Raw genomic sequence first — 26,673 nt, forward strand, 5'->3', positions numbered from 1 at the left:
AAGCTGAGACGCCCATTCTTCTTTTTATTGCTTCCTGTTTCTTACTGCTTGATGCCGGAGAACTTGGCGCAGAACCTCAACATTTAAGCATTGTTCAATAAAATGTCCACGGTCATGATGAGTCAGCGCCTTTTTCTCTCAGGACCTCAAATGGACCCACTCACACCTCACTATGACCATTAGAAGCACATTCAACTACACTTTGTTTTTACATTCACAATATTTCATCTTAGCTTTTATTTGGAACTGACTTGACCTGTGAAGCACATCTCAAAGTGCTGTGACAATGCTCATAAAAATGTATAAAAAAGTAAATAAATTAGTAAATTAAAAATAATAAATGTAAAGAACAACTTTAGATTTGCAAAAACAAATTGACAAGAATTTTAATGATCAATAAGCTATTTTTTTTAGAATTGTATTAACAAATGGTCATGAAAATTAAGTAGAGAAAAAAAAATATTAATGAAATAAAATGGTCATAAAAATGTATTAAAAAAATAATAAATGAGTAAATTAAAAATAATAAATGTAAAGAAAAACTTTAGATTTGCAAAAACAAACTAACAACTATTTTAATGAATGATATTTTTTTAGAATTGTATTAACAAATTATCCAAAAAAAAAAAAGTATAAAAAATTATGAAAATGTTTAAAATATCAAATTAAAAGTCAGAGAAGCCAAAAGGGGGTTAAGGTACCGGTAATTTCAACTTAATGATAAAAATGAAAAAAAATAAATAATAAAATGCATAATGTTTAAAAGACAAAATAAATCTACTACCATTTATTTGACGAATGTCATTTATGTCAGTAATTCATTTCCTAAAGTGAAACTCATATCCTCATGAGAGCCAGCGTCCTCTGCAGTGGACGTTTGTTTCCCCCCCAAAATGTGTAACTGTGACAAAAGAAATAGAGCGGAAGCAAATGTCCACTGCAGAGGACGCTGGCTCACAATAGAATATTCCATAATTTCACTTCACAAAAAGTTTTGAATTGCAAAAACAAATTAAAAGCAATTTTAATTAACAATAAGTTAATTAAATAAAATGGTCAAAAAAATGTAATCAAAAATTCTGAAAATGTTTAAAATATCAAATTAAAACACATAGAAGCCAAAAGGGGTTTTTCTTTTTAAAAGACTAAATCAATCTATAATTTCTTTGACAAATATCATGTCAGTAATTCAATTCCTAAAGTGAAACTCATATCCTCATGAGAGCCAGCGTCCTCTGCAGTGGACGTTTGTTTCCCCCCCAAAATGTGTAACTGTGACAAAAGAACCTTGGGCCTATTCTATTTTCACTTTACATGCTCTCGTTAGGTTTTATCATCTCCAAACACAAAGTTCACTTCCACTTTCATGCTGATGATGTGCAGCTCTACTTGCTAAGCCGCCAAAAGTGTCTCTTTCTCAGCTGTGGTCCTTATGGGCCGTGTCGGTACTCAGTTGTAATACACTTTTCTACCACTTGTGGCAGTAATGACAATATCAAACAAACAGAAGAGGTCTGGAGATAAAGTCATAGAGAAGTTTCTTTAAAGAGGAACTGCACTTTTTTATTTATGTTGCCTATCGTTCACAATTATTATGAATTTTATGTCTTCTAATTATTAATAAAATCTTCTAGTTATTAATTAAACATAAATAAAAGTCCACTCACACTGGAGCCAATGAGAGCTCCACTATTATGAGCATAAAAAACAATAAATAACCATTGAAAAAGCACCAAAAAAACTTGATTGACATTTCGTGACTTGAATATTAACCAAGTATTAGTGATATTGTTATTAAGAGCGCTAACGCAGACGAACCATTCATAGCAGCGCTGTAATCACTACCGTGTGTGACTATGTTTACATCATGGAGTGATCTGCTGTTTCCTCGCTTCCCTGCTCCCTGGAAGTGTATTGTAGATCATAAATCATGCATCTCACCTGGACAGAAGAAGTCTGAGGATGTATTCCGACAAGTTGGTACACTTTGTCAGCCATTTAGGACCGAAAATTGGCTAGGATGACACGAAAAGACGCTTGCTTGTTGTAATGTGTTATACAAATAAACATAGATTGATCGATTGATTGATTGGTTGAAAATAAATAATGAAATTAAACGAAATGGAAGTTTAATTGAATTGTCAGGAAAAAAAAAATTAAGTTCACAAAATTCAAACAAAAAAATTCAGTTACAAAAATGTTGTGTCAAAAAGAAAGTTTCATAATAAAGACACAAACAAACCTCCTTAGTTCATGCTTTAATCAACAAATCAAGTGCAAAGTACTTAATTTTAAGTCTTTAATTGATCTTTATTGCCTGAAAGTAATGAAAGTAAAGAGTTTTCGGGGGGAGCAGGAAAATCCCCAAAATGTGCTCCAGTTTTTCACTTTTCCTATCATATCTGTGTCAGACTTTGAACACACTGTGCTCAATTCAAATAGAATATTATTGTTATCCATGCATTTTCAAATGTACTGTATCACAACAAAACAGGACAAATGCTGAAGCACATTCATATTTCTAGATTGGGACTTCAAACTATAGTTTAAATTATAGTTAATAATTCCTTTTTATCAATCATGTGTGGCCCTAAAAAACCACAAAGAGCATTGGTCTTCACCAAGGAGTTCGCGGAGGCTGGGAGGGTCGTAACATTTTTGGCGGATTAGACTATTTTATAGATATACACTTTTCATAAATAATTGTATATATTTATAATTTTCACAAATGTGAATGTATTTAAATAAATATCAGCAATAATCATCCATTCATCCATTTTCTACCCCTTGTCCCTCTAGGGGTCGCGGGGGGCTGGAGCCTATCCTAGCCAATAATCAGTTTCATGTATTAATTAATCCATGTGTTCTGTGTTCTGGAGTTAATTTATGTAAAGTTTAGTAGTAAGAGCTACAGCTACTTTAAGGACCAAATTAATATAAAACCCAATTTTATAAAAGATGTGTTAGTTGGGGGTCCTCACTCCATCTTTATTTCAGTTTGGGGGTCCTTGACTTGGAAATGTTTGGCATAAAGTGTTTACGGGACGGGCCGGCCCTGAGTGTTAGTGTGACTTCTTCTTCCCTCATTTCAACTTTTTCTTACAAGCCAATCAACTTGTTCAGATTGACGCTGGTTCTGCTTGGTGATCTTTGTTCAGTGGACCAGTCATCATCATCTTCCACTTTCACTTCCCTCAAACCAAAGGAGGTTTTTGTACAGCTCTCAATCACCGTGTATACCTTTCACCTCCAAAATGGGCAAAAAAGTAGTAATCAGCGACATCTTCTGCCTGAACACCACTGATAGTCAGAGTGTAGTCAGAGCCAGATCGTGTGCCACTGAATCGAGATGGTGTTCCAGTAAAGCGACTTGATGCATCATAGATCAGAAGTTTAGGAACCTGTCCAGGTTTCACTTGGTACCAACTGAGATAAGCACCAGTGTTTGAGTTCCCTTTGGCGCTGATGGTCACCGTCCCACCAAGACTGACATACTTGATTTTGTCCGTCTGGATCTGAGAATCCTGGGCGGAAGATCCTGAAAGGAGACGGCGATGATTACATCAACACTTTCCCTTTAGGGACGACTCAAAAGAGTCTTTGTCTCACCTTGAATCAGCAGAGCCGACTGGACGAGCAGAAGCACTGGTGCAGGCCACATCTTGATGCACTTTTCCAGCCCAGTGCGTGGAAAGAGTCCAGATTTATCAAGACGTGGCGGTGCGGCCAAGCGGAGCGCTCATGCAAATGAGCTCCGAGCGCACCTGTCTTTGTGAAAGTGAGAGGGAGGCGTGGGCAGGACCACTTCCTGTCCATGTTTGTGTTGCACATCTGCCTCAGACCCCTTCACTGACGCTCCACTTTCACCACAACTCCTCCAACTTGCTTTATGGAAAGTGTTCTATGATTCTTGGTCTTTTCACCTATGAGGGCTAAACTTCACCTTCATATCGTTTTCTAACTATTTTGTTTAATGTCCATGATTTGGCCTCAATACAAAGGAGTCGTATTCATAATGCGCCTCACATTTTCAATGGGAGACAGGTCTGGACTACAGGCAGGCCAGTCTAGTACCCGCACTCTTTTACTATGAAGCCACGTTGATGTAACACGTGGCTTGGCATTGTCTTGCTGAAATAAGCAGGGGCGTCCATGGTAACGTTGCTTGGATGGCAACATGTTGCTCCAAAACCTGTATGTACCTTTCAGCATTAATGGCGCCTTCACAGATGTGTAAGTTACCCATGTCTTGGGCACTAATACACCCCCATACCATCACAGATGCTGGCTTTTCAACTTTGGGCCTATAACAATCCGGATGGTTCTTTTCCTCTTTGGTCCGGAGGACACGACGTCCACAGTTTCCAAAAACAATTTGAAATGTGGACTCGTCAGACCACAGAACACTTTTCCACTTTGTATCAGTCCATCATAGATGAGCTCAGGCCCAGCGAAGCCGACGGCGTTTCTGGGTGTTGTTGATCAACGGTTTTCGCCTTGCATAGGAGAGTTTTAACTTGCACTTACAGATGTAGTGACCAACTGTAGTTACTGACAGTGGGTTTCTGAAGTGTTCCTGAGCCCATGTGGTGATATCCTTTACACACTGATGTCGCTTGTTGATGCAGTACAGCCTGAGGGATCGAAGGTCACGAGCTTAGCTGCTTACGTGCAGTGATTTCTCCAGATTCTCTGAACCCTTTGATGATATTACGGAGCGTAGATGGTGAAATCCCTAAATTCCTTGCAATAGCTGGTTGAGAAAGGTTTTTCTCAAACTGTTCAACAATTTGCTCACGCATTTGTTGACAAAGTGGTGACCCTCGCCCCATCCTTGTTTGTGAATGACTGAGCATTTCATGGAATCTACTTTTATACCCAATCATGGCAGCCACCTGTTCCCAATTTGCCTGTTCACCTGTGGGATGTTCCAAATAAGTGTTTGATGAGCATTCCTCAACTTTATCAGTATTTATTGCCACCTTTCCCAACTTCTTTGTCACGTGTTGCTGGCATTAAATTCTAAAGTTATTGATTATTTGCACAAAAAAAAAATGTTTATCAGTTAGAACATCAAATATATGTTGTCTTTGTAGCATATTCAACTGAATATGGGTTGAAAATGATTTGCAAATCATTGTATTCCGTTTATATTTACATCTAACACAATTTCCCAACTCATATGGAAACGGAGTTTGTACTCTGATGATTATCGTGTGTGATGACTGTATTATGATGATAGTATATATAGTATATATTTGTATCATGAATCTTTTTAAGTGGACTCCGACTTAAACAAGTTGAAAAACTTATTCGGATGTTACCATTTAGTGGTCAATTGTACGAAATATGTACTGTACTGTGCAATCTACTAATAAAAGCTTCGATCAATCAATCAATCCATGGGTCATAGGTTTTGCATATTTTATATTATTTTTAACCTTGGAAATACATACATTTCATGACTTTTTAGTGAACAGGTAAAAACAGCTGCACTTTTGACACAAGAGCCGTCCATGGACCGTTTTTTTTTCACCTGCCGCCGTGAACGTTACTCCCTTCTCCCATTGGCCAGCGGGCGTCATATAAGCTCCTCCTCCTCCGTTACCGTGCCTGGATTGGCAATCCGCCGTCAAGCTAGCTCCTCCCCCCGGCAGTGACACAACCACAAAGCCTTCCTTCAAGGACTCTACGTTTTTGGGGTAATTAGGTATTAAAGGTCAGGAAACAATAATTACCACGTACTTATACTGTATTGTACACATTATTTGTGTTATTTGAGGCCTTTCCGGTTGTTTTTGTCGCTTTTAGGCTGAAGAAGAGCCCGAGAATGAGTCAGTTCAAGGAGCGTTTTGTGACTCTGCTCCATGAGAAGAACTTTGTCACCGACCAGCTGGCGACGCTTGAACAAAAAACGGGACTGAAGAGAGAATATATCACTTTGGGTACGTTACTATGACGCCGTGCCTGACTTTTTGGTGTTAGCGTTTAAATGTACGTACATATTTATATTAGGCGACCGGCGGTCGGTGGTTTTGTCGAACGTTAGCTAGCAAAATGTGTGCCTCGAGGTTATATAGCTGTCTGTGATGACGTCACTGTTGTGGAGAGTCCCGCGAAAGTTTTGCTCGCTTTCACGTCCGGTTTGTCCAATTTGTTGCTTTAAGCGTCCCCACTTCCGGTTTCGTAGACACGCATGGCTGACTCAAAACTGTTATTTTGCCCTCATTCGTTAAAGTACCAATGATTGTCACACACACACACACACTAGGTGTGGCGAAATGACTCTCTGCATTTGACCCATCACCCTTGATCACCCCCTGGGAGGTGAGGGGAGCAGTGAGCGGCAGCGGTGGCCGCGCCCGGCAATCATTTTTGGTGATTTAACCCCCAATTCCAACCCTTGATGCTGAGTGCCAAGCAGGAAGGTAATGGGGTTTTGATTGATTGAAACTTTTATTAGTAGATTGAACAGTTCAGTACATATTCTGTACAATTGACCACTAAATGGTAACACCCGAATACGTTTTCAAACTTGTTTAAGTCGGGGTCCACGTCAATCAATTCATGGTACAAATATATACTATCAGCATAATACAGTCATCACACAAGTTAATCATCAGAGTATATACATTGAATTATTTACAATATTTACAATCCGGGGGGTGGGATGAGGAGGGTTTGGTTGATAACAGCGGTGGGCGGGGTTTGGTGGGGGTCTATATTGTAGCGTCCCGGAAGAGTTAATGCTGCAAGGGGTTCTGGGTATTTGTTCTGTTGTGTTTATGTTGTGTTACGGTGCGGATGTTCTCCCGAAGTGTGTTTGTCATTCTTGTTTGGTGTGGGTTCACAGTGTGGCGCATATTTGTAACAGTGTTAAAGTTGTTTATACCTTCACCCTCAGTGTGACCTGTATGGCTGTTGACCAAGTAGGCCTTGCATACACTTGTGTGTGTGTGTGAAAAGCCGTAGATATCATGTGATGGAAGTGCCTTTAAGGTTTTTTGGGGCTCTGTACTTCTCTCTATGTCCGTGTACACAGCGGCGTTTTAAAAAGTCATAAATGTTACTTTTTGAAACCGATACCAATCATTTTTAAACCGACACCAATAATTTCCGATATTAAATTTTAAAGCATTTATCGGTGCTTAGTGACAGACTTAGGGTTAGGGACATTCCGATATCGGAATGTCCGATATTATCGGACATTCCTATTTTTAGGCCATGTCCATACGAACACGGAGAGTTTCAATAACACATATTTGGGGTTAAAACAATCTCCATTGATTGATTGATTGAAACTTTTATTAGTAGATTGCACAGTACAGTACATATTCCGTACAATTGACCACTAAATGGAAACACCCCAATAAGTTTTTCAACTTGTTTAAGTCGGGGTCCACGTTAATCAATTCATGGTCCATCCACACAAGTGTGGTTTCAAAACTGTCTGTCTACACACTGTCATGCACATTTTGTCCAATCAGAAGCTTGAAAAAAGCAGAAATAGCTGACTTGGTGGCATTATTATTTTGTTTATTTTGATCGACTTTAGATGTATATCATCTTTAAAACCAGCCTGCACGTACACAGAGCCCTGGGAACATTATTAAAGAGCAAATGCACGCCTGTGCTACTGAAACCTAACACTCATATAATTTTAACGTGTTCAGCAACACTGTGAGGTATTACATGTGCAGTAAGGTGTACATTATTTCTAAAATCAGCACAACTAACGAGCTAAGGAAACCATTTTGCATGTTTAAGTGCCTAAATAAAGCTTTTAATCATCGATATAGTGATAAAGTACGTGTGTAGTACCACCACCCCCACCCTGCTGGTTTTACGAGCAGAGGAGCATGTTCGGCAGCGCACAATCACGGAGTACTTGCAAGCAGACACTGGGTGTGGACAGAAAAGGAAGAACGGACACATTTTGGCTTAAAAACTAACAATGGTGAAGCTATAACTCTGAAACGCCCTCAGGAAGAGGTGCTTTAAGACATGGTTAGCTAGCTAGCGTCCATCCGCAGTCTGCAGTGTTGTAGCTACTTCTAAATCACTAATCCTCGTCTCCATGGCGACAAATAAAGTACGTTTCTTACAAGTATCATCCCTGCAGGACGAGGAATAGCTAAACATGCCTCACTACACACCGTAGCTCACCGGCATCACCGCTAATGTCGTTCCTAAATGTAAACAAATGCAATTGATGGATCTACACCTAACATCCACTGTAATGATACCAAGTACAAGAGCGTATCTAGTCGATACTGCTATGATTACATCAATGTTTTTTTGCATCACAAAATCTTCTGTCGTTTTTGAAAAATGGATATTATGTTTATAAACTCAGGAAATATGTCCCTGGACACATGAGGACTTTGAATATGACCAATGTATGATCCTATAACGACTTGGTATCGGATTGAGACACAAATTTGTGGTATCAGCCAAAACTAATGTAAAGTATCAAACAAGAGAAGACTAAGTGATTATTACATTTTAGCAGAAGTGTAGATAGAACATGTTAAAAGAGAAAGTAAGCATATATTAACAGTAAATAAACAAGTGGATTAATAATTAATTTTCTACCACTTGTCCTTAATGATGTTGACAAAATAATAGAATGGAAAATGACACAATATGTTACTGCATACGTCAGCAGCTAAATTAGGAGTCTTTGTTTGCTTACTTACTACTAAAAGACAAGTTGTTTTGTATGTTCACTATTTTATTTAAGGACAAACTTGCAATAATAAACATATATTTAATGTACCGTAAGATTTTTTGTTAAAATACAGCCAATAATGCAATTTTTTGGTCCCTTTTTATTTATGAAAAATTACCGAAAAGTATCAAAATACATTTTGGTACCAAAATATTGGCGACGGTAATACACTACATTACATAATTATTTTTGACAAAGTTAACATTCTTAAACTGTAGTAAGTGGACAGGTGGCATGCACAAACACCAAAGATTAGTTTTTTAAAAATTCGAATACATGATGAAAATTCAATCAATGTTATTTTGCTAATATTTAATGAAGTGAACTATATAAATGTAGCGCTTTTCTCTATTGACTCAAAGTGCTTTTACATTGAGGTACCCGCTATCTAAACATATGCTACATTTACATTGAGTGTGGGGGGCACTGGGAGCAAGGTGTGGGTGAAGTGTCTTGCCCAAGGACACAACAGCAGTGACTGGGATAGCAGAAGCTTGACTCGAACCAGGAACCCTCACAAGTACACCTACAAGTACAAGACGCGCATTCCAAACCGAAGACGCACTTTGCAAGCGGTGGTACTTGGATCTAAGCACATACTCTACTTATTTGTGCGTATTGAACTGCCATTAATAACCCAGGCCACTGCCAGCTGCTCCCGGGGGTATTTTTACACGCACGGCAAAATATTAACCCTCACAGCATGCAGATAGACTGCTTGAACCGGATTCCACCGGCAGGCGCTTATGGTTTGTGTTTTGATTAGGGCTGTCAAATTATTATTTTTTTTTTAGATCCGATTATTCACATTTTAGAATTTGGATTAATAATGATTAATCCCAGGCGATTACTCGCTTGCATAATTAAAATTTGCTTAAGAAAATACCCAAATATTTCTTACGCCACTGCAATTTTAATGTCAGAATGTCATTCAGGATAGTTTTACTTGAATGCAGGTCATTTATTTTCACAAAACTTGGGAACAGATTTATCTAAAGTTCTTTCAGGCTGTACTTTGGAGTGAAATTTGCCAGCAAGCACACCAGTCGGATGCCCCTTACTCACTTTTGTACTGACGTATGCATTGATCCGATCACTGATCGTATAGTGGTTAATGTAAAATACCTTTTACGGTCAAAATTAATTGCATGATTAATCTAAGTGTGTTCATGATTTATGCAATGTTTTTTGTGATTAATCACATTAATGATGGGGCGGTGTGGCCATACCAGCAACTTGAGGGTTCCATATGTTGATTCCAGACTGGCGCATGCCCCATACAAAGGGTCCTCTCCGGCCGCACACACCCCCTCGAGAGATCTGGTTTACCAATCTCATAAGGTGTGTTCGTCCCGACTTTTCAAAAACCAAACACAGATTAAGGTGTTTCCATGGGTTGTAGGAGGCATACCCCTCCTACAACCTTGTTGTGTTCGGGTCTGTGGGACCCGTTTTAATTTTTTATTAAAAGAAAAATGATACAATTAATTAATTTTTCAAACTGAGACTCACTGACATTGGCTCATTTTCTGTGAAGAACATATATCAGAATACATATTTAATGACCACACACCAAACACTCCCCACACACATTTTTATTACATATAAGATGTTCGGGTCCACTGAACCCGGGGCTAATAGAAGTGTGGAAATTGATGTTCTGTGTACCACACACACACACACACGCACACACACACACACACACACACACACACACACACACACACACACACACACACACACACACACACACACACACACACACACACACACACACACACACACAGCAGGCCTAGACAGGAGGAGGACAGAGTGTAGGTACACAGAACATCAGAGGGTCAAATGTGCGAGAAAATGAGAGCAGACAGTGTTGACAAACAGTGTTGCAACCTTGTGTGGGAACCACAGGTGCAGAAACACAAAAGAAGAATCCCTGTGGGATGCAGAAACTGGCAGAGAAATTTTCAGTGCAACGTTCATATTGTTGTTACTCAGCCAGCGTTTGTGGGCCTGATGGACCCGTTGCATTTTGTGGCTTTTAGTGCCTCACAATCAAACACTTTTATGTTAAAATACTGAACAGATGTTTATTGGGATAAGGTAAATAAATAATAAGATAAAAGTGTTTGATTGTGAGGCATTAAAAGCCACAAAATGCAATGGGTCCATCAGACCCACAAACGCTGGCTGAGTAACAACAATATGAACATTACACAAGGGTTAAAATACTACTCTGGTCAACTTGAGTGTCACGAAATTCGATAGTGAAAACATTTATTTTTTTACAAAAAATTTGCATTTGTCCCATTTGTTTAGGCAGCGGCACCGTTTTAATGTACAGATTTGGTACTAGCTAGTATCAGTTAAATTCTAAATGATACCCATTCCTAGAACTCAAATTTGAGAAATAATCAAGAAATGGTAAGTCGTTTATACCAAGCAGATGCTGTGTACATGTGCACTACTGGCCGGACATGTGTGTAATGCTGCATATATAGTCATTGCTGCAGGTGCGTGTGAACGGAGATTGTTGGTGACCGACAACTTTGGTCTGTGAAAGTGAAACTCGTCCTAAACGTCCCCTTGGTTCCACTGCGGAACACGTGCAAAGGAACGATGCACCTTTTATGTAAATGAGGCGTCTCGAAACTACTGCGCAGCAGTTCAAATTACGTCACATTCTTCCTGCTTCCAGAAATGTCCTGCGGTGTTTCTAAGGCCACCAACTCAATTTGATACTTTGGACGCCATGCATGCAGGCGGGTGACTTGACTCAATGCAGAAATGTAGCTGGACTTTGCATCCGTCTGCGCCCCGGAGATGTATGATTACATAGCGGTTGTTTCACTGTTAATTTTCCATAGGCAAATGTTTGCCATGTGCAACATCAGCTTCTGTTCTGTCTTGCACATCAACCGGTTCTTCTTCTTCGGCTTCTGGTCTGGTGGAGGGAGCTAGTGCTTATGATCGTGAAGTAGAATGACGCAGCGTTTGCAACTCTGCTTCGGACTTTGTCACAGTGGAATTAATGGTGGTGTACACTTGACCAAATTATGTGGCAGTCTCTAGTTGTTGCATTCCTAGTGCTGTCAAGCGATTATTAAAAAAAATAAAAAAGCGATTACAAATAATTAGGTCTTTTGTTGAATCTCACCTAAAAAATGCTGAGAAAAGCCCTCATTATGAGAGATACATACAATTAAATAGTTACATTTAGAGATGTCCGATAATATCGGACTGCCGATATTATCGGCCGATAAATGTTTTAAAATGTAATATCGGAAATTATCGGTATCTGTTTCAAAAAGTAAAATGTATGAATTTTTATAACGCCGCTGTGTACACGGACGTAGGGAGAAGTACAGAGCGCCAATAAACCTTAAAGGCACTGCTTTTGCGTGCCGGCCCAATCACATAATATCTACGGCTTTTCACACACAAGTGAATGCAAGGCATACTTGGTCAACAGCCATACAGGTCACACTGAGGGTGACCGTACAAACTACTTTAACACTGTTACAAATATGCGCCACACTGTGAACCCACACCAAACAAGAATCTCTACCACCACCACCCCCAACTCAACCCCCCCGCCTACCTCAACCTCCTCATGCTCAGGGAGAGCATGTCCCAAATTCCAAGCTGCTGTTTTGAGGCATGTTAAAAAAAATTATGCACTTTGTGACTTCAATAATAAATATGGCAGTGCCATGTTGGCATTTTTTTCCATAACTTGAGTTGATTTATTTTGGAAAACCTTGTTACATTGTTTAATGCATCCAGCGGGGCATCACAACAAAATTAGGCATAATAATATGTTAATTCCACGACTGTATATATCGGTATCGGTTGATATCGGAATCGGTAATTAAGAGTTGGACAATATCGGAATATCGGATATCGGCAAAAAAGCCATTATCAGACATCTCTAGTTACATTATTATTAATATGGATACATAACAAAAAAGTAGCAATAAAAGTAATGTTTTTAACAAGCTTGAACAGATGCGGTCTGTTTTTGGCCGTGCGATGAGGTGGCGGCTTGACAAATGTTTAATTGTCACAGTTACATGTTAAACTTTGTCGAACAGATTGAAGAAAATGTTTGCTTTGATTGGCTTTCCTGCCTGTCAAGCACGTATGCCTCATACGCGTATATCAGTGTGCAACATTATCTCATGTAGGGTTGCACTATATAGGTGATATATGATATACTTCAGGGGTTCTTAACTCTTTGACCTCAGAGCCCAGCTTATCCACAACAGAGCTCTTGAAACTGAATTTTATTTCTCACGTATCTAGTATTTTTTTTTTTTAATAATGAAGACCAGATGTTTGAGAACTTAAGTAAACTGCAAAGTGAAAAAATAACTGTCCTAACTGGCGAGGAGGCGTCCTTGATTTAATGTTTTTGCCTTCTAAAACCACAGAATGTCAGACACCCCAGTTGCCATAAACATGCGGCTCAAAGACGTGCGTCGTCTATCTACTCGTTCATATCAATGGCTAAAAGTGTTGCTGGCTGGTGGCCACACTATATGGATATTTTAGTCTCTTCTAATTTATTAATCTACTTGCTGATGTCCTCTTCGTAGCTGGGTACTTTCTGCTCTAACATGGTTTTTATTAACCTTCTGTTGTAATGTACAAAAAATGTATTATTTTCTTGTTTTACTACTTCACATTCAAGCTAGCTTAGCGGCGCAGTTAGCATAGCTTGTCCTCTCATCCTACCTCCTCAGTGTGTGTCTGCACCAACGCAGCCAACACATAACATTTAAAGAATGTTAGCAAATTGTTCTCCCTTAGTTAGAACCGAACCTAGAACTAAGGTTTAGATAACATTAGTATTAATGCCGTATTTTACAACCGTCCGTATTACTTTATTTAACATACATGGACATTGGTCCATGGATTCAAGAATCGTCCATGTTTTAATTGTGATGCATCGAAGAATCGATCATTTTCCCCACCTCTAGTTCGATGACATTTTTTTTTGTCTTTCTGCAGACATTTGATTAGTCAAATGCTTTACAATCCGGCAGCAGCTTCATGAAGTCACTTTGTCAGCAGCTCCAAGTTAAAACGTGCTACTTGAAATTTGGGGATTGTTTTGTTTACCGAAGTGTCGCATGACCGGGCGTCTTCAATTAAAACTTCACCCACAGACGGCTTTGTTTGCACTGGGCTTCATGTCCCTCCTCATCCTGATACTGTGCCGCCCTGACATCCTGCTTTTCTTCACAGGTGCCCTCTGCATTGTCGGACTCTTTCTCCTGTTCGGGTACGGGGCCTCGCTGCTCTGCAACCTCATCGGTTTTGTCTACCCAGCGTATTTTTCGTATGTATCAACATCAAGCAAGTTACACACTGTGTTTTGTGAAATAGTGCCCCCCTCCTCCACCGAATAAAAAAAAAAAAAAATCTACTTTTCAGAATCAGAATCAGAATAGTTTTTATTGCCATTGTTTGAGAACGGGTTCACAAATTAGGAATTTTACTTGGTGCAATCGTGCAACATATAACACAGAATAGAATAACCTGAGCTGTAACTGAGCTATCGGATCTTATTGTTCATTTTCTAAAATGCACTAGCTCCATACTAATTCACATTGGCTTTGCCGTATACGTGCTACTGATTTGCATTAGCAATCTTACATGGTGATTTCCATACCTCCAAATTTGATCATATAAAACTACAACTTCAAACAACTGGTGTGCAAGTACATATAAAGACAACATAAGATGAGACACACTTTTAACTTCATAGCAGTAGTTACTTCCTATCTTGGCAACACACCAAAGTCTATACACGACTGCAATGCACACTACTTTGTAATACTTGCAAATGAGACTAAAAGGAAAACAAGATGTAACAACTGGACAGCACAGTTAGCATAATCAGCTAATTTTTAAATGTACATCAAAAAATTAGATTCAAATCATTAAAAAAGCATTAAAAGTCATAAAATACCTTTCAAATTTGAATGGCATTGAAAAGCATTAAATAAGTTATACTTGCAAATGAGACTAAAAGGAAAACAAGATGTAACAACTGGACAGCACAATTATCATAATCAGCTATTTTTTAAATGTACATCAAAAAATTTGATTCATGTCATTAAAAAGCAGTACCAGTAAGTCATAAAATATATTTTAAATTTGAATGGCATTGAAAAGCATTAAATACAATGTCCAGGGATGTTTAAAAAAAATTCATACATTTGTAGGCCTGGGCCGATAGTCAATTATTGGAACGATAAATTAAAATTAACTTGATAACTTTGCCCGCATCGATAAATTCCTATGTCTGTGTGTATTTCTCTTCAAGTACATTTATTTGACAGTTGAATTAAATGAACAGAGTGAAGCCTCTTGTCAGTCATCCACAATCTTTGTTTCGGTCTGAGCAGGCGAGACCGGAAGCTCGCATTCGCAGAATAAATGGACATCACCTCGCTAGACGCGACAAACTAGTGAGAAGAACTGCTAAGCAGGGGTGTAATGATTTGTTGTAACGATTTGATTCAGAAGTTGTGGTTGCCGATACAATTCAGGGATTCAGGGACACTATTTTTTTTTTTAACGATACAATCCGAAACGAATCAGTGAGTTAAAATCGATTCAGTAACTTTTAGCAAAAAAATTCAGTCAGTGTGAAATAAACACTGAATATTGGACACTGCAGGTAAAGTTTCCTATAATAATGACATTTTTTGTACCATATTTTTCGGAGTATAAGTCGCTCCGCAGTATAAGTCGCACCGGCCGAAAATGCATAACAAAGAAAGAAAAAAACATAAGTCGCACTGGAGTATAAGTCTCATTTTTTGGGGAAATTTATTTGATAAAACCCAACACCAAGAATAGACATTTGAAAGGCAATTTAGAATAAATAAAGAATAGTGAACAACAGGCTGAATAAGTGTACGTTATATGATGCATAAATAACCAACTGAGAACGTGCCTGGTATGTTAATGTAACATATTATGGTAAGAGTCATTCAAATAACTATAACATATAGAACATGCTATACGTTTACCAAACAATCTATCACTCCTAATCGCTAAATCCCATGAAATCTTATACGTCTAGTCTCTTACGTGAATGAGCTAAATAATATTATTTGATATTTTACGGTAATGTGTTAATAATTTCACACATAAGTCGCTCCTGAGTATAAGTCGCACCCCCGGCCAAACTATGAAAAAAAACTGCGATTTATAGTCCGAAAAATACGGTAAGCAAATCAGGTATCAATGAATTATGGATTCAAACAAGCAAGTAAACAATCCATGGCCAATGCATTCACATCGTATTTGAATAAAGTGCAACAAACACTTTAGGTTGAATTGACAAGTCAGGATACATTTTCTGCTCTCATTTTCAACATTCAAGCAATGTTCAATAAAACTACATTAACCAACATTTTAACAGTAGATTTACCTGCTACTTTTGCTGTTGTTTTCAACATTGAAATAATACAATATTAATATAAAAATAACGTGCAACCAACATCTCTTAAGGTTCAATCTACTGTAGGTTTACCTGACAAATTAGGTGGACTCAAATATTTTCAGATTAAATGAGCAGTAGTTTGACCTGCTACTACCCTCCATTAAAAAAAAAAAAAAAAAACACAGAACATCATAAAGATATAAGGGAAGTGACAGCAGACAAATTTCAGCGATACCAGGGCTGGACAATTAATACAATTTTTAATTTCGATTTCGGCTTCTCATATTAATGAGCCGCGCAACGTGCATGCAAATTCCTGAGCTTGCGACGATGAAACAGAAGAGGAGCAAATGAGTGAGACAAGAGCATGTCTACGAGAAGTTTAAGTTGTCACCATGGTTGCTACTTGTCTGCCCTGCGTGTACTCTTCCCTGCCGCAGTGAAAGGAGAAGTTCGCGGCAGACATGAACTAGAGCGATTACTGCCCACCTCGGAGCCAGTCAGAATCTGTTCCCGTTTTCACTGCACACCAAATTGGATTGTTTTGCCCTCATGTGACACAGATCTGAATTTTTTAGGGCTGCAACAACTAATCGATTAAATCGATTATAAAAATAGTTGGCGATTAATTTAGTCATCGATTCGTTGGATCTATGCTATGCGCATGCGCAGAGGCAATTTAATTTTTTTAAATTTTTTTTATAAACCTTTATTTATAAACTGCAACATGTACAAACAGCTGAGAAACAATCAAAATAAGTATGGTGCCAGTATGCTGTTTTTTTCCCCTATAAAATACTAGAAAGGATAGAAATGTAGTTTGTCTCTTTTATCCGATTATTAATCGAAGTAATAATCAACAGATTAATCAAATTAATCGTTAGTTGCAGCCCTAGAATTTTTTTTTCCAGTATAAACGCTTCAATGTGCTTCAAATCTGATCTCTTGGCATCAGATTCAGGCAACATCAGGAGGTAGTCCTAAGTCCGATTGGAATCGGATCTTATCAAATGTGACTTCAGTCAAAACGCAATCAGACCTGTATGTGACCTATGTGATTTTTTTTCGTCAGCTTTGGGCAAGCTACGTCACTCGTGTGCGCCAGAAAAACGCAGTCGCCAGCGGAAATGGATATTTCATCACAACACTCGGTTTCCATTTAAGACTGAATTTTAGATGCATCACTTGTCAATAGTGCGCAAATAATAGGTTAAATGTAATATATGAATATATATTTTGATTCAAAAGAAATGGCGATTGTCGAAAGACCGAAATTGACGCTGTGGCGCATTTGCTTACATGTGAGTTGAAAAATAAAGCTCCCTTACATCCACGCTGATGTCTGTGTCTCTTCTACTTAACAGCCATAAAAAGATTACAACCCTCCCAAATATATTACACTATATACATACATCCATTCATACATGATATTACTTTTCATGTACAGAAACACAAATTTTTAAGGTGTCACGACTTTTATTTTATTTTGTAGTAGTGACTTCCTCCTGGTCAACTTCCTTTGTTTTCACTTTATCGAAGTGCGAATGCAAGTGACGTCGAGGCCTTATTGGGGCCACAGTGGGGCCTGTGTGCGTTTACACTGGAGTCTGATAAAAATCACATTTTACTTTCAGTGTAAACAGTCACCTGGAAAAAATCTGATTTGGGCCACTTTGGCCAGCAGTGTAAACGTAGTCTCTGTCTCTCCATCCATCCATCCATCCATTTTATACCGGTGGAGCCTATCAGCTGCATTCGGGCGATAGGCACGGTGCACCCTGGACAAATCGCCACCTCATCGCAGGGCCAACACAGATAGACAGACAACATTCACACTCACATTCACACACTAGGGCCAATTTAGTGTTGCCAATCAACCTATCCCCAGGTCTTTGGAGGTGGGAGGAAGCCGGAGTAGCCGGCATGCTGTATGTTCAAATGTTTCAGCGTATTGCTCGTATGTCCTCTTGATGAAATATGTATTACAAGTAGCGCGGTTGTAATTTTTTCGTGTAAAATGTAGTAAACCTCAGAGCGTTAGTTCTGCCCGGGCCCCTGACGTTGTGTAAGGACGGCATTGTTAAGAGAATTGTTTTTAAAAATTGGCAAGCAATTCCAAGGCATTGATACACTGGGAACTGGTTCGGAACAAGAACCGGTTTTTGATTCCATCCCCTGTGTATTTTCGATATTTTTATTACATTTAGCCATTTGTATGCTTGAAAATGCTTAATTTAGGCCCAAAATACAAAGAATATGCTTTAAAGAAATCTGCCATGGAGTGAATCTGCAAACATTGAAGTGTGACGCGGCGAAGGACAACTTTAGTATGATTAAAAAAACATTTTTACAAATAAATGTCTCCTCATAGATGTCTGTCTTTTCTTTGCAGTTGAACAAATAAATGCCCACTACAGTACAGTATGAGGTAGGGATGATACTCGAAACCGATTTTCCCGGTTGTTCGATAAGAAAAGAACTGAGTCCTCGGACTCGAATCCCTTTTTGAGAACCGGTACCCGTTATCGAGACCACTGTAGTAAAGAAAAAGAGTTGGTTCTTTATTCGAATCCCTGGGAACGAATCCCGTCCCGACCAGAAATGCCCCGTGGGACATCACAAGAAATGAAGTCACGTAACTCAGTCATTAGGCGCAGATAGCGAAAGCAGGAAAAACAATGGACCGGAAAAAGCGCTCCAAGGTGTAATAAAGTTCAAAACAAAAGGTATAATCCAATGAATAACTTTACTGAGAGATTTGAGCAGGGTACAAACACATGACGAACACTTTTACGACCAACCGGAAACATAGCAACCAGGCTAGCAATGCACCTCCTTTACGGCAGCTGTCGCAACGTTCTTAAAGCAACCGCAGCACATACATATATGACATCTCCCTTTTTTAACTTTTGTTTTTCTTTCCTTGTAAACAAAACAAAATCACACTGTATATGTGTTGTCTGTCTAATTATAAATAATGCAGACGAGGTGTGTTGGCTGAGTTCTTGACGTTTACTTTCACAGCGTGCTCATAACCTCATTCTTAGCTGCCGGGTGGCGACATGCAACAACACTTTTCGGGGCTACCGCGCATGCTCGTCACTCCCGTTGCATGCTGGGTAGTGTAGTTGTTATATTCCCTAGCTCATAACATCACATCTTTCCCCCTATAAAGAAATAATGTTAACTCAGTAAAGTGTATTTCTTTTTTTAGCTTTAACTTTTCATTTTTTAGCATTGGAACCACATTTGCAAACAACTTTTCTATTCATAGAATTTTCTTTCAATAAAGAAATAAAGTGCAAAAATGTCAAAGCATCATAACAAACAGTTATGTCAAATAGCAGCAGAAGTGCACTTTTTGGAGAGCTGAATTACTTTCAGTTTTGTGCCCAAAGGACTGATTTTATTTAAAACTATATTATTATTTATACACCTATAGTGATCACAGAGACAGGTTGTTTTTGTGTTACTGTATACATTTGTTTTTCTGAAAAATCCCACTTAATATACTTTGGGTAGCAACAGTCAATATTTATTTATTTTATTTTATTTTTTTAGGGGGGTAACAGTCAATATTTATTTATTTATTAGATTTTATTTTTTTCTTATATAATAAAAGTGAGCTTTTGTTAAACCAAATATTGTGTGTTTTTTTTCCATATACAACAACCTATCTGGACTCGATAAGAGAATCGATAAGGCTCGATCTCGATAATTTCTTATCAAACATCATCCCTAGTGTGAGGAAGTACAGTGTGTGATTGTGCTGAACTTTCACCACATTATGCAAATAAAGGTGTTTTATTATTGTGCATCCTGTACACGGAACAGGCTCATCTGAATGGAATGCAGCCTTCGTTAAATGATTACGTATCACAAGTAACGTCTGTGCTCTTACTGTTGCTGCAGGCCATAATATTTGCAGTGAGCATATCCCAGTGATGAAATGACATAAATCACCTCGCTGCCTCCATGAATCCTAATGACTTTGCTCATCACCGAGGTTAATCACCACTCGGGTGGATTATCGTGTAATTAGTCGGACGCGTTCATAAGCTCTCAGGATGATTTATTTAAACGTCCCCTCAGCTTGTCGCGTAACACCGCCATCAGCAGGTCAATATTTTAACACATTCAGATGATGCAACAACAGAACTGCGCAGCTTTTATTTTATCCATCCATCCATTTTCTACCGCTTGCCCGTCTTTTTTATATGTTTTCTAAATGTTGACGTGTGTCTTGTTTAACAGTATCAAAGCCATTGAGAGCACAGTGAAGGAGGATGACACGCAGTGGCTCACCTACTGGGTTGTGTATGGACTCTTCAGCATTGTAGAAGCCTTCTCTGACATCTTCCTCTTCTGGTTCCCCTTTTACTATGCTGGAAAGGTATCTTTATATATTTATGCTTTCCTTTTTTATTAGTAGGACTTGTGGGCCATGTTTCTCATTGATTCAGAAGTCAAACCTTCCCCTTGTATTGAAGCGGTCATGTTGTTGGGTGGGTAGACAGCTCCCTCTTCTGGACACTACATCTAATGTCAACTTGGGAGAGCAAGTGGCAATTGTTGATTATAGTAATAGAAGCAAAATGCTCGGGTGATATGGCCTAAAATCTATATTGCGATATATATTACAGACTCCTGCAATACCGATATATAGCACAATATATTATTTGCTATGTAAATGACAAGAGAACACTGTCGAACTAGGTTACAAAGAGTCTTAATTTGGCTGCTGACATGTAGTATCATTGCGGTTGCATTATTTTCTTAAAACTTATTAGTCTACCTGCTAATTTACTGTTAATATCTGGTTACTTACTGTTGTAACATGATTCTAGCTTGACGTGTGCTGTGATAAAGTTTGTCGCTGCAATTCTAATTAATTACCTCAGTTTTATCTAAAGTTCCTTCGGAGTTCTATTTGAAGGGCGCAGAGCACACCGCTATCAATACGCTAGCGTGTGGCGTGATCACTGCGTGTGCAATGACAAGCCCCTAGCAATAGTCCCAGACTTCAAATATCTTGGGAGAATCCTCTCCGAAAACTGCAGCATGGACAATGATGTTCAAAATCGGATCAGGTCTGCCTCAGCCTCATTTGGTAGACTGCGTAAGAGGGTGTATGTGAACAAAGACCTCAGCATACGTACCAAGGTGGCAGTCTACCAAGCCATCTGTGTCTCCACACTATTATATGGCTGTGAAGCTTGGACCCTGTATCGCCGCCACATCCAACAGCTGGAGAACTTTCACATCAAGTGTCTCCAGCGGATCCTTGGGCTGACATGGCGTGATCGTGTGCCACACACGGAAGTCCTGAGTAAAACTGGTACCAAGAGCATGGAGGCCACTTTTCTCCAATACCAACTGCGATGGGCCGGCCACACCATCAGAATGTCAGTTGATAGCATTCCGCGACAACTGCTGTATGGACAACTTCATCATGGCCAGAGATCTGCAGGAGGCCAAAAGCGGAGATACAAGGACCAACTGAAAATAACTCTCAAGAGGTGTGGAATACAGCACACACAGCTGGAAAGCTCTGCCTCAGATCGCCCTCTCTGGAGGCAACTCTGCCATGCAGGCCTTCAACATTTTGAAGAGGAGCGAAGCGCAGCGAGGGAAGAGAAACGCCAGAGGAGGAAGATGGGCCCTGCAGCCAAGACCACAACAAACACTAACTTCATATGCCCCCATTGCAATAGACCATGTGGCTCTCGTATTGGACTTTTTAGTCACCTCAAAACTCACCAATAGAAGAAGCATACTTGCCAACCCTCCCGTTTTTAGCGGGAGAATCCCGATATTCAGCGCCTCTCCCTACAACCTCCCAACAGAGATTTTCTCCCGACAAACTCCCGGTATTCAGCCGGAGCTGGAGGCCACGCCCCAAAAAAAAAAAAGTCTGCCGCAGCTGCGATTGGACCTGACCAGCCTCCGGGTACAAGTACTGGAGTACCAATTGCTTGCCAGGGAAGATCTTCACCAGGAAGCAAGGATTGACTGGTTTTGGGCCATGCTAGGGAGAGATGGAAGATTCCACACTCTCGTGCATTTGATGAAAGCACTTTTGTGCGTGCCACACAGCAATGCATCATCAGAGAGGGTGTTCAGCATGGTTAGAAAAATAGTGACAGAGAATAGAAAGAGGATGGACAATTCAACCCTTAACAAAGCATTGTACTTTCAAGTACAACAATGAGTAGATGAGTGTTGTGTGTGTGTGTGTGTATATGTGTAAATAAATGAACACTAAAATTCAAGTATTTCTTTTATATATATATATATATATATATATATATATATATATATATATATATATATATATATATATATATATATATATATATATATATATATAGCTAGAATTCACTGAAAGTCAAGTATTTATATATATATATATGAAATACTTGCAAGTATGAGAAGAAGTGGAAGTCATCATCGGATACGATGGACTACCATAAGCAAGTAAGCGTGTGAAATACACGCCACCTTCCGACGGTCAAAACAAACCGTGATTAATCTTCATTCATTAGGTTGTGAGTTCAAACCCCGGGCGAGTCATACCAAAGACTATAAAAATAGGACCCATTACCTCCCTGCTTGGCACTCAGCATCAAGGGTTGGAATTGGGGGTTAAATCACCAAAAATGATTCCCGGGCGCGGCCACCGCTGCTGCCCACTACTACCCTCACCTCCCAGGGGGTGATCAAGGGTGATGGGTCAAATGCAGAGAATAATTTCGCCACACCTAGTGTGTATGTGACAATCTTTGGTACTTTAACTTTAACTTACATCATTTTTTTTTATTAACCACATGCGTTAACACGTTAACGTTGACAAGGGTAGTAAAAATGTAATAGTCACTTACTCTTATGTTGTTTGGATACTTTACACTTTTGACCGAAACTACAAACTTGGGTAATGAACCAACACCAAATAGTTACGGGGCAGTATTGGTCATACCAGTGCTGTTACTTGAAATTTTCAACATCATTGAATGATCACATTTTAAATCACAATTATAATCAGACTCAAACACAAGATGACAGTGTAATAATAACAAATAATATTTAAATGACTTTCTTTTATTCACATTGATATAAATCCTATGGTTTTTGCCCTTAAAGTCCTCCTGTGTCCAGGGACTAATTTCCTTAGTTTGTAAACTAACAAAAACAACAGGCTTTTTGATAATACATAAAATACTCTAACCACTGTAGTATCGACTATATAGGGAGACTGTACTTGGTGTTCTCAAGAAACATGTGCTATTTAATTATTTTTATTTATAAAAGATAGGGAGATTGTTAACATGTTTCTCCATATACTGGGTTAACGCATGCGCAGTGTTTGTGGGCGGGAAGAGGAGATCGAGTGTTTCTCGTGCGGGCAGTCCTTCGCCCAGTGGCATGTGCTTTGACACACGGCACAACGTGATCGTTAACCGTTCTTATCCAGTGGGTTTGTACCCGGTAACGGCGTCACCGATCTTTGTTGTCCACGTTGAAACGGTGTGTTCAGTCTTCCTCTCCATTGTGGCTGTTCTGTGAGGAAAGCTGTGTCCTGGTTCAGTTGTATCTCGCTTGACGAGCCCGTTGTTTTACCTCCAAATATCCGTTTGAGAGCTGACTTCATTGACGAGAAGCTTAGCTCCGTGTTAGCCGTCAGTGCTAGCTGCCTGTCTTTCTCATCGAGGCAGGCTGTGTCAAGAAGTTTAAAGGCTAACACCGCATCAGGGAGTGTCATATTGTACCTTTTCATCCGGTTGTAGCGCTGTTCAAAGTCAATAATGTAGTCCACCATTGAAACAGAACTATTTTTGGTGATGCGGTCGAAGTATGTGTACGCTTAGTATGTGCGGTCCTTTTCCTCTTTCAGGAAAACATCATCCAGTTTTGCAAATAATGCCGTCATACCTTTGTCATTGTCCAACTCCTCCGCAGATATCTCCATTGCGATTTCTCTGGCTCTTCCTTCAAGTCCCAAAGCCACAGCCAGTGCTTGCTTTTTCTTATCGAGTTCTGTAACCCGCGTCCAAATGTTAACTTCATTTTTCCAGCACTCGTATGGCTTGGACTCGTCAAACCTCGGCGGTATTTTATAGTTAGCAGCCATCCTCAACCATCCTCTGCTACCAATGTTAAATGCGGGTGAATAAACACGACGTCTATTCTGGTTTACAACTTTTAATCAAGTGACGCACAGAGGTAAAACCGGAAACACTCGATCCCCTCTTCCCGCCCACACACTGCACATGCGTTAACCTAGTACATGGAGAAACATGTTAACACTTGGTATCATTACTGTGTATATTTTGATTGATACACTTACCTTTTGTTCACATTCACACCTTTTGTTTACATTCCCATGCGGTTAGCATAACCTTCTAAAAGTGTGTAGTGTAGCGTGTTAGGCCTCCAGTGATAATTATACCTGTAAGAAACATAGTTTATTTGCCACCAAATAGGTGAGGATTGCTGACTTAGAAGCATCTGCACTGTGGAGGGGCGTTAGTCGTTAGCAATGACGGCACATTGCGCTGAGGTCGCGTTTGTTCACGGGACACAGCCAGTATGTGTATCAACATGCATCATCACAATATAACAATAGTATTAAAAACTGTTGTCGGATAAATTCATATTGTACATATCGCGCAACCCTAGTCTGGGCCAATCAATTCTGGGAACCTGGTTGACCTCCGAATCATATTGTGAAGGCTGTAGTCTTTGCCAAAAGATCTGAATTTTTTCGTAAACGTCATCTCTCTCTCCCCTCAGTGCGCATTCCTCATCTGGTGCATGTCTCCGGTGACGTGGAACGGCTCCGACATCTTGTACATGCGTGTCATCCGCCCCTTTTTCCTGAAACACCAGGAAGCCATGGACAGCGTGGTGAGCGACCTCACCGCCACGGCCACGAGCGTGTCAGAAAGCGTCAGAAAGGAGGGTGAGATACCAACAGTGCACATGCAAGTACCACCACATTTATATACTTGGATACTCTCTGGCATGCAGCAGCAGCAGCCTTTCTCCTCCTGCATGCTGAACTCGACATGCATACCTCACATTCACTTTTCAAATTAACCATTTCGCAAAAATACACACCTATCATTTCAGCAACCATTTCTTCATACTGTATCTTCTCCAGACACAATATTGTAGAACGCTGGCTAGAACACGGAGTAGTCGCTGTACTGCTTGTATAGTACAGTTGATTTACTATCCACTGAAAATGTGTCGACACACAACCATTATTGTGTAAATTGTGGGCAACACAATATTTAGTATGAGTACAATTGTTATTTATCACTGCCTTAATCCTCTTGGAGATGGACCTAATTCTGATTTCGCCCACAGTCAACGGACGATCAGTCGAATTTGCAGAGTTGTTATTTAAGAGATATTTAGTAATATACTGAATGGTCACTAGGTATTAGTAATGTCATATATGTATGTATAAAGTGTATCAATCTTAACCTATAATTAAAGATAATTATAATACAAAAAATACAACTAGTATTTCATTAACGTAAACTAAAAAAGATCTGATTTACTACTTTTCTACCTTAAAATGAACAACGGTAGATCACATGACTTAAAGACTGCATCTTTGCCTTGGATCTAATTCAAATCATCAACATTGTTATTCATACTTTCTTTAGTAATGTATGAACTAAATGTCCATATACAATGTTATTACAGTGGCTACGGAAAGTATTCAGACCCCTTTAAATGTTTCACTCTTTGTTTCGTTGGAGCCAGTTGCTAAAATAAAATAAAAAATCGTTTTATATGTCATTAATGTACACTCGGCACCCCATCTTGACAGGAAAAAAACAAATTTAGAATTTTTTATGAAAAATAAAAAAACTCCATCACATGTAAACAAGTATTCAGACCCTTTGCTCAATCCTTTGTTGATGCACCTTTGGCAGCAATTACAGCCTCAAGTCTTTTTGAATACGATGCCATAGGGCCGGGCATTATGGCCTTTTTTTAATATCGCAATATTTTAAGGCCATATCGCGATACACGATATATATCTCGATATTTTGCCTTAGCCTTGAATGAACACTTGATGCATATAATCACAGCAGTATGTTGATTCTATGTGTCTACATTAAAACATTCTTCTTCATACTGCATTAATATATGCTACTTTAAAACTTTCATGTAGAGAAGGAAATCACAACTAAAAAAATCACTATTTTCTTTTCATACGGTGTTGATCTGGAAATCTTTGCCTCTGCATTTTGATGGTGTGGGCGTGTGGCACCGAACGGAGATGTTGACATGCGGAGTAAGCACTCTTCATTCTCCAGCAGGTGACTTTTCAAATGATGCTACATATTAGCAGTAATGCTAGTTTTTATAGCAACGCTTTCGCCCCACACTTGACAAATTACGGTTGTCTGTTCGACTAATTCCCACTTGAAGCCAAACCACCGCCAGACGATGGACCCCCTGCTGT

At 39.3% G+C, this 26,673-nt stretch overlaps 1 protein-coding gene and 1 gene segment (V, D, J or C); one reads left to right on the top strand and one right to left on the bottom strand.

Moving 5' to 3' along the window:
* Positions 1 to 3,099: 3,099 nt before the first annotated feature.
* LOC133645012 (Ig kappa chain V region 120-like) lies at positions 3,100 to 3,661 on the bottom strand. The segment is given in 3 exon segments: positions 3,100 to 3,193; positions 3,241 to 3,538; positions 3,610 to 3,661. Coding segments are annotated over 3 exon segments (444 nt in total).
* Positions 3,662 to 5,619: 1,958 nt separating this feature from the next.
* Positions 5,620 to 26,673, top strand: part of LOC133646184 (receptor expression-enhancing protein 6-like) — a 30,034-nt gene continuing 8,980 nt past the window's right edge. For 2 of the 3 annotated variants that reach the window (XM_062041300.1, XM_062041301.1), the window contains exons 1-5: positions 5,620 to 5,719; positions 5,812 to 5,945; positions 13,979 to 14,072; positions 20,445 to 20,583; positions 24,981 to 25,149. In XM_062041300.1, coding sequence (XP_061897284.1) covers positions 5,831 to 5,945; positions 13,979 to 14,072; positions 20,445 to 20,583; positions 24,981 to 25,149 — 517 coding nt within the window. In that variant the 5' untranslated portion in view covers positions 5,620 to 5,719; positions 5,812 to 5,830. Of the gene's footprint in view, positions 5,720 to 5,811; positions 5,946 to 13,978; positions 14,073 to 20,444; positions 20,584 to 24,980; positions 25,172 to 26,673 lie in introns of all 3 variants that reach the window. The other variant, XM_062041302.1, reaches the window with a different exon arrangement.

This window comes from Entelurus aequoreus, linkage group LG03 (assembly GCF_033978785.1).
Source record: "Entelurus aequoreus isolate RoL-2023_Sb linkage group LG03, RoL_Eaeq_v1.1, whole genome shotgun sequence".
NCBI classification, from domain to species: domain Eukaryota; kingdom Metazoa; phylum Chordata; class Actinopteri; order Syngnathiformes; family Syngnathidae; genus Entelurus; species Entelurus aequoreus.